General features: G+C 41.6%; 1 protein-coding gene across 6 annotated transcripts in view; it reads right to left on the bottom strand.

Moving 5' to 3' along the window:
- Positions 1-335: 335 nt before the first annotated feature.
- The window catches only part of ADNP (activity dependent neuroprotector homeobox), a 38,917-nt gene continuing 30,081 nt past the window's right edge, over positions 336-9,171 (bottom strand). For 5 of the 6 annotated variants that reach the window (XM_058562468.1, XM_058562466.1, XM_058562469.1 and 2 more), the window contains one exon: positions 336-4,751. In XM_058562468.1, coding sequence (XP_058418451.1) covers positions 1,641-4,751 — 3,111 coding nt within the window. In that variant the 3' untranslated portion in view covers positions 336-1,640. Of the gene's footprint in view, positions 4,752-5,419; positions 8,056-9,171 lie in introns of those variants that run through there. The other variant, XM_058562470.1, reaches the window with a different exon arrangement.

Raw genomic sequence — 9,171 nt, 5'->3', positions numbered from 1 at the left:
GTAACTTTGTTCTTTGAGTTGCTCTTGGGAATCTACTCGGAGTAAATATTCCAGCTCCTTCCATCTTAATAGCCCTCCCAGCGTGTGATCTCCAAAGCCTTTTTCTTAATAGCAAGATGGTCAAGAGAGTTATAACAAAAGCAGAGAGTAGTTGCCTGTTTAGTACAATTGTTCCCATTATAAGGTGAAAACCAACATTTACTTCCTTTAGAAGAACACCAGGGCATTAAGATTCTGCTTGCAAGTTAATGCCAATTTACGTTTACTTCCTTTTATCACTGAGACATTTACATATATAAGCAAGCTCTGCTCCTTAACAAAAGGGGAACCAGAAAAAAACTCAAGGATGTTTATTTTAGCAGTTAAAAAGGAAAAAGACAAAACAAAACAGAACCAAAAGAATCTGTAACAGGTGCCTCGAAAGAGAGCATTCTTTATGCCAATGGCAGATCTTGGTCTTCCACAAGTTTCCTCAGTGGCTGTGGCTTCTCCCTCTGATGACAGAGAGCCATGGCATCAACTGGCACAAGACATAATGGACACATAAGACTGTAATGTGTAATAAAGCAAATATTTACATTAAGCACAATACAGCAATTTATTTAGATGCTTAAAATGAATACAAAGGGAAATAAAGATCACAAAATTATACATACTACAACAGTGTGTCATATATTAGATGGTATAAATGAATACACCAGGGTGGTGTTTAACTAAAGATAAAACTAAATATCCAAAATGCAGCACTCCTCAGTTTGCTGCCTCAACACAACACTTTCATACAGATCTAAAAGGTGTCAAAATTAGTAGCTGCAAAGTCAATTGTTGCATGTGATTTTAGCTTAAAAGATTCCAGAAAACAGATCTGAAATACCAGTTTTTGTTTTTGTCAGCTGTAATGTCAAGGATATTCAGAACAAGAAAAATTCTATAATACAAGAGAGTCCAGATATATATCTTACGTGGCTGGCCTCTGTTGCAAGATTGTACAAGGTTATGTGCAAAAACTAAGTCTGTCCAAAAGTCCATACTAGCGCAGTTTCAAGCTTTTGCTAGGTAACCTAGATATAGCGTTTATTACACAGCAAGGGCAACACTAAAAAAAGAAATCTATGATGGGTACACAATAACAATATCATAAGCATCACTTGAATAGGTCTAAAAGGCTGTACAAATATACATTTCAACTATTCAGAATGAATACATGAAAAAAAAGGATTTTCCCCCAAGTCTACTATACACATTGGACTGGTAGCTTGTATGTTGGCCCTACACTACCATGTGAATCAGAATAACGCTTCTCAAAGACATCCAACCAAAATTTTACAGAGGGAAAGAAACGTTGAGAAGGCAGATAAAATAAACCTCTGCTTTTCCTCATGTGCGTTCGTGAGCCACCAGCTTATTGGTTTTTCACATTAAGTTACTGTGTCTGTCACAGCAAGTCCTGAATCAAGATCAGCCAACCATGTGTCACAGACTTAGAAATAGCCACTGGGATTGCAGTGGCACATGTCCCCACAGCCTGATGAGCCAGCACTCAAAAGGCAGTACCAGTCAGAATACAACTTTGCAGTCATCCTGAAAGAAGAACAGAGTTCCAGGCTGCAGCACGTCACCGGCGCCAGAGAACCTGGCACTTATGCCTGCTGGCTGCTCAGTTTAACTCCAGTTAAGCTGCCATGCATCGGCTCAGCTACCCCATCAGTCATGTTGTCAAACTGCTCCCCGTCCTCACTGTCAATTGTGCTACTCCGCCACTCAATCTGTGGGGTGGATAAGCGCTCATCATCTTCAGATGCATTCTTCCACTGTGACTGGTCCTTGGACCAAAACCCTTCAACTTTTCCATAGGAACTATTCTTCCATGTCAACTGCTCTCTGTCACCTTGCACGGTAGCCGTTTTTTTGGCAGCTGGCTTACTGCTCCTTGCACCTTCACTCTGGGAAGATTCATCGGACCAGGTTCCTGGTTTCATTTCACACGTGTTGTCCTCAAAGTCTGACACTTGTTGGGAACCAGGGCCACTCTCAGATGGAGAAGCACCATCTTTCCATTCAACAACATCATCTTGGTCAACCTCACTATCAGAAGCATCATGCATTAGTTTGGTTGGTTCCTCAGTCAAATGAATCGTTTCATATTTTGAACCATCCTCCTCTTTTTGGTCTAGCTTCTCCTCAGGTTCTAAAGCATCCTCAGAAATTACCTTCGGTATGTGTTCCTCAGGGTTATCATTAGGGATTTTAGGCTCAACTTCGAAAACAGGGTCAAAAGGGCTACCACTTCCATTGGATTCTTCTTCCAAATGTTCAAAACTGTCTGAGGAACTGTCATCTTCCTTCCCAAGGTTGAGCTTTTTGTCAGCAGTTTTACTAGCATTGACTCTGGAATCTTTCTCATCATGATTTTCAAATAGCCACTCAGCATCAAAATCCATCTCATGCTTAACTTTGTTTAATTCTTTCATGTTGAAGCCCAGTAACACACCAGGCTTGTACTTTTCACAGTCTCGGACACATTTCTTCCTCTTATTACTAAAATGGGAAGCAATGTCACTCTTCCATAACCATAAACTGGCTGCCAGCTTCTCAATTTCTCTCCTGGTGGGATAGGGCTGTTTGTTGAAATACTTTGTCAGGAAGCTTTTCCGGGCTTCATAGGAATCGTCTTCGTGACCCTTGGGGTCTAAAGCTAAAACAACAGGCTCCTCTGGCTTCTCTTCAAAACAGCTGGGTGAATCGCTATCGTCATCTAACTTTCGCTTTTTCAGCAAGGGAAATTCCATTTGCTCATAAGTGCGCTTCACAGGTGCCAGGCCTGGTGACTGATTAAGCCGAGAGGGTGCATTTGTCTTATCCTGGCCGTTCTGGGTCTTTCCAACACCCCTGCAGTGAACCAGATGCAGAGTAATAGTTGAGGCGGTCATGTTGCTGGTATACACACCAAGACAATGGATACACTTGTAGGTGAGCTTTTTCTCCACTGGATGAACCGTCTGAATGACTTGGTGCCGCTCTCGTAAGTGATGTGCAAGTGCATCAGATATGGGTCCTTTTAGGATTGAAAAGCAAAGAGGGCAAAGGGTTTTCCCAACATCTTTTTTATAGGGCACTGCAGCTTGAGGTGAACTTTTAACAGGGATATCTGCCTTTTCCTGAACTTTTGGCTGTGGCTTTGGAGGGACTGGAGGGTTATTTTGGGCATGGTAAGCAACAGACTCAGCTGGGGCATCTCTCAAGTTGTATGTGGTTACAAGGAGATGGATGTTAGTGTGACTACCCTGCTGCAATGTCAAATCAAAGCTCAAAGTAGAATCTGTTTTAGGTCCCATCTCTTCATCAACGTGAACCATCCGCATGTGTGCCGCCATCTTTTCCACATCATTGAAAGTTGAACGGCAGTATGGACACGACAGACCATGAATTAACATATGGTTGAGCAGGGTATCTGTGGGCAAATAGCGATTACAGTAGAGACATTTGCTAGTAAAATTGTGTATTTTCATAATGTAGTTGGCTACTGCTGGGACTTTCTCAGCTTTATGTTCTTTTTCGAAGTGCACACTATAGACATTTTCAGGAAAAAGCTCATTACAGATTGTACATATTTTCCACTTTTGAGTTGAGGAAGTATTGGCTGGGGGAGGGCCCGTGGCAGCTGCAGTTGGTTTGGAACTGGACTGCCCTAATACTCTGGATGCCTGTGATTGCGAGAGGGAAGGAGACTTTAACTGGCCTGAGGAGAGAGAAGAGGCATTAGCAGACTGCAGCGAGTATCTTGCTGGTGCCTGGGACCTCTGCTCTGACCCAAGCCCATAAGATCTTCCATTTCCACTTGGAATTAACTGCTTCACAGACTGAGACTGCTGAGGGATGGAAACTGGTGCGTTGCCACTTAGACCCAGTCTCATTGACTGACCAACGCCATAGCCTTGGCCTACAGATTTGACTCCATAGTTATTCTGCTGTAGGTGAACAGTGGACATCATGTTGACTCCCGTTGAGTTTAAGTTAGGCTTTGGTATTGAGAGTCGATTCACCATCTGCTGTGATGGCAAAGACCGGACGTTTCCAGAAGCAAGGGAACCAATTCTTGACTGGAGTCCCATGCCCTTCTTCTCTTGAGGTTTGGGAGCAATCAGCATCAAGGGTTTGGATCGGGGAACCACCACATTTGTGTGCCCAATCATGGCCGTGACCTGATAGCCTATGCGTTCGTGGTCTTCGATGACGTGCTGTACCAAAGCTTCGTAGGACTTGGGCATGAAAAGGCATCGCTTGCAGTGAATACTACTCTCTTCCCGGGCATTTGAGCCTAAGGGGACTGCACCGTTGAGTGATTTTTCACCTGCCTTTGCTATGTAAGGTGCTGCCACATGCTGAAAATGTTCCCTGTAAATGTGCTTTCTAACTATTTCATACAGAGGATCTCGGTAAGTGCACTTCTTACAGTAATAAACAGCTTGCTCTACACTGTCAGCCTGCTTAGGTTTAAGGCCATCACTTTTGCTTTTATCTTTGAAAGTGCTGAGGCTGCTACTTGGTGTGCTGGCGTTTGGAGCATGAAATATTTTAATGTGTGTTTCCAAAGTCTTTTTATCTGCATTGAAGGTACAGTAGGGGCAATTAAGGAGAATCCTATTTTCAAAGTCTTCACTATGGACATTCCGGAAATGACTTTTGTAGGCAGAGAAGAATTTTGAAGAAAATGGACAAGCACTGCAGCAAAAAGGTTTTGTCCGATAGTCCTAAAGAAAAGACAAAAACTAGAATCAGAATGCCACTTCAGACAGGCAGTAACAGGTTCTAGGTTTTTTCCTAGACATTCTCTATTTTTAATAGACACAATGCTATTTTTAGAACTGAAACTCTGTAATGCATTGATTTGAGTACAATGTTTTTTTTCTTTTGCAAAATAAACTTATGAAATATAAACTCAAATAAGAAAGATGTTTTAAACTAAATACTTTTATTTGGGTCCCACAATATAAATAAACTCAATTCTAAGTTCTTCAATGTTTAGAAAGGAGCAGAGTCACATTTGCTGATCAGTTTTAGACAAACCAAAGACAGACGAGTTCAAGATAAACACTTTACAGTGAGATAGGACAAGAATAAACTACAGTCATGTGTTGCTTAACAAAGGAGATATGTCCTGGGAAACGTAGTTAGGCAATGTTGTCATCATGTGATCACAGTGTACTACACAACCTAGGTCGTATAGCCTACTACACACTGAGGCTGTATGGTACACCTATTCCTCCTAAGCTACAGACCTCTAGAGGATGTTACTTCACCGAATACTGTAGGCAACTGTTAACACAATGGTAAGTTTTCGTGTATCTAAACGTAGAAAGGGTACAGTAAAAATACAGTATAAAAGACAACAAACGGTGCACCTGTATGGGGCACTTACCATGAAGGGAGCTCGCAGGACTGGAAGCTGCTCTGGTGAGTGAGTGAGTGAGTGTGAGGGCCGAGGACACTGCTGGACACTGCCGTAGACTTTATAACACTGTACACTTAGGCTACACTAAATTTATAAAAATATTTTTCCTTCAATAAATTAACCTTAGCTTTCTGTAACAAACTTTAAAATTTTTTTGAACATGACTCTTTTATAATAACACTTAGCTTAAAACACAAACACATTGTACAGCTATACAAAAATATTTTTTTCTTTATATCCTTATTCTATAAGGTTTTTTCTTTTTTTAAAATTTTCTTAAAAACTGAGACACAAACACACACATAATAGCCAAGGCCTACACAGGGTCAGGATCATCAGTATTTCTGTCTTCCACCTCCATGTGTGGTCCCACTGGAAGGTCTTCAGGGGCAATAGTATGGATGGAGCTGTCATCTCCTGTAACAGTGCCTTCTTCTGGAGCACCTCCTGAAGGACCTGCCTGAGGCTCTTCATGAGGAGGTGTCACTCTTTTCAGAAGTATGTCCATTGTGGTTTGCTTGGTTTCTTTCTTTTTTTCATCATAGATTTGCTTGTAGGCAGATAATGCGCTGTGAACATTCCTCTCTATCAATGAAAACCTTTCTGTGTTGGGGTCCATGTTTTCAAACTTTTTAAGGAGCTTGTAGGGGTCTGCAAAAGCTTCTGCTAAACCTTTCACTGTGAATTTTTTTGGGGGTTCTTTTTCTTCTCTTGCAGTTTCCTTTTCTCTTGCCTCTTCTTCAGCTGTGTTCCTGTTCCAGGTGCAACAACTCCTCACTAGTCAATTCCTCAGGAACCACCTCTAGGAGCTCCTCAATGTCATCCTCATCCACACCCAGGTTAAAGTTATTTGCCATCTCAACCACAGCCCTGTTGATTTTTGCAACCTCCTCATCCTTGGCAAATCCTTTGAAGTCATGGACGAATTTCTTGAGTGTCTTCTTCCAGATGCCATTCATACACTCCTTGGGGACATCACCTCAAGCCCAAGCAAGGTTCTTGATGCAGTCGTAGATGTTGTAATCTTTCCAGAATTGCATCCATGTCTTCTCAGTGTCTTCCTCAGTAGCAGCGATAGCCTGTGCAAAGGTCCTCCTCAGGTAATATGCCTTAAAAGCTGCTATAACTCCTTGATCCATTGGTTGGATCAAAGAGATGGTGTTTGGAGGGAGAAACACTGCTTTGACATTAGGATGAGGATCACCAATAAAGGAGGATGTCCGGGAGCATTATCAACAATAAGCAAACTCTTGGAAGGTATGCTATTCTCCAAACAGTTCTTCTCCATTTTGCTGGCATAGCAATTCAGGAGGCATCTTGGAAGAGGAGCTGGGTCATCCATGTCTTCTCATTGCTCCTGTAGTGCACTGGCAGCGTGTGCTTACTGGTATGTTTGAAGGCCCTGGGGTTCTCACTGTGCCAGATCACAAAGGTTCCAATTCGTAGCCTGCAACATTGCCCCAAGCGAGACTGTTATCCTGTCCTCAAAAGCCTTGAAACCTGGCATTGACTTGGCCTCCTGATGGGTGGAAGTCCTTTGAGGCATCCGTTTCCAGAATAGGGAGGTTTCATCCATGCTGAATATTTGCTCTGGCAAGTAATTTTCCTCCATAATCAGCTTATCTAGAGTTTCCAAAAATTCTTCAGCTGCCTTCACATCAGCACTTGCAGACTCACCACTCACGTTCACATTATGTATGAATAACGATTCTTGAATCGTTTAAACCACCCAGAGCTTTCAGTAAATTCTACATCATAATCCAGTCCAGCCTTTGCTTTCAAGATCGCAAACAAACTTTTCGCTTTGGCTGTAATCATGGTGCCGAGAGGGATACACTTCTGTGTCTGGTCTTCAATCCAGGTCATTAGAAGTTTCTCCATGTCTAATAAAGGCCTTTCTCGAATTTTTGTTAGTCTTGTGGCCTTCAATGAAGCAGATCCTTTAACAGCGTCTGTCACTTTGTTCTTGTTCTTCAAGATCGTAGCTATGGTGGAATGGGACACGCCTGACTGGTAATAACCATCACCGATTTTTCACCTTCATAGTCCCTAATCACTTTTAATTTTGTTTCCAGGTCAATCACTTGACATGGCCTCTTACTGACATTAGCAGTGGATTTTGCAGCCTTAGGGGGCATGTTGAACCAAACACAAGATTAAATCAAGCACAAGAGAAAATGGTGGAATCAAGAGATGTGGTAACATGAGATGTATGAGGCTGCTGCTGGCATAACACGGCATACTGTTTTACAGTAAACTTTTTTTTTTATAAGTATAAAGAGTACACTCTAAAATAATGATGAAAGGTGTAATACAGTAAATACATAAACCAGTAAGAGCCATTTATTATCAAGTATTGTGTACTGTACATAATTGTATGTGCTATACTGTTATACAACTGGCAGTGCAGTATGCTTGTTCACACCAGCATCACCACAAACACGTGAGGAATGTGTTGTGCTACGCCGTCACTAGGTGATAGGAATCTTGCAGCTCCATTATAATCTATGGGACCACCCTCGTATATGCGGTCCATCGTTGACCACAATATCGTCACGTGGCACGTGACTATATGTGAAATCACTTTTGCTCCATGAATCAGTGCTCCAGGCTTCTGGTTTACTATACAGTAAAATTCAGGGCTCAGAGTGCTGTAGTACAATGAGGCAACAAAATATAAAGGTATAGCTTTTATCCTTCCTATCATGGTAAAATTTTCATAGAAAAAAGGCACATCTTCAAAAACGTCAAACATTTTTTCCCTCTGATCCAAGTATGGTATAGTACTCAGATTTCATTGCTGATCAAAACACTACTGATTTGAAAAGTCAGCTTTCTTCTGCAGCCAGGGTGCTCCTTCTCAACCAAGAGCAGCTTCAAAAGAAGTAACGGAGTGACAGCTGCCCTCATTCAAATTAAGAAGTTAAAATTCCCTACCGACTGTAAGGAGTGTATGGTGTTAAGAAGCCAATAAGGCACTGCAGAATATACTGGTATCAAAGAGCGACTTCCAGAATTATGCTCATTAACACTTGCACAAGTTGGTCCTTGATGAAGACAGGTGAAACACAAGTTTGGTGAGAGATTATCTTTTCTCTCCAGAAAACTACTTTGTTTCAGATATTGATTTGAACCAAAATGAAATATTCTGCTTTTCCTTAAAGCACAACCCTTCTTTAGCGTTAGAATATTAGGCTTTGGGATTCGTAAAACTGAATTAACTAAATGATATATCCTACTGGAAAGCTTTCATATTCTAAGACAACTAGTTAATACCTTTTCCTGGGGCATTAATAAGAAAGAACCAGATAACTAGACTATCAAATTTCTGAGGTAGAGTTAAAAAGCACTAATTCCCTGCCAAGTACGTTCTGATAGATGAACAGATCAATAATCCAGGAATCACTACAGAAACAGGTAATGGTCAAGTTTGCACTGACAATCACTTCTCCCAGTGGAAAAGGAAACACCACCTGTAACTCCGTCTTTGTCACAGATACTTGTTGGCATTGCTGGTACCTTGAACCATCTAATACTGCTTTTAATTCCAATTTGTTAAAATTTAAGTTATGCCTCTCTGTCACTGACATCCTACAGAACGACCTATCCCATCTTACCCAAGCTTTATGGGGGGTGCGGTGGGGGGTGTGTGTGTCACAGCTGACATCAACATAGAGGAATAAGAAAACTTAAATGGAAGAAGAGTCCAGTCCTCTCCT

Source organism: Diceros bicornis, chromosome 19 (genome assembly GCF_020826845.1).
Source record: "Diceros bicornis minor isolate mBicDic1 chromosome 19, mDicBic1.mat.cur, whole genome shotgun sequence".
NCBI classification, from domain to species: Eukaryota; Metazoa; Chordata; class Mammalia; order Perissodactyla; family Rhinocerotidae; genus Diceros; species Diceros bicornis.
This window is presented reverse-complemented; position numbering and strand designations above follow the sequence as displayed.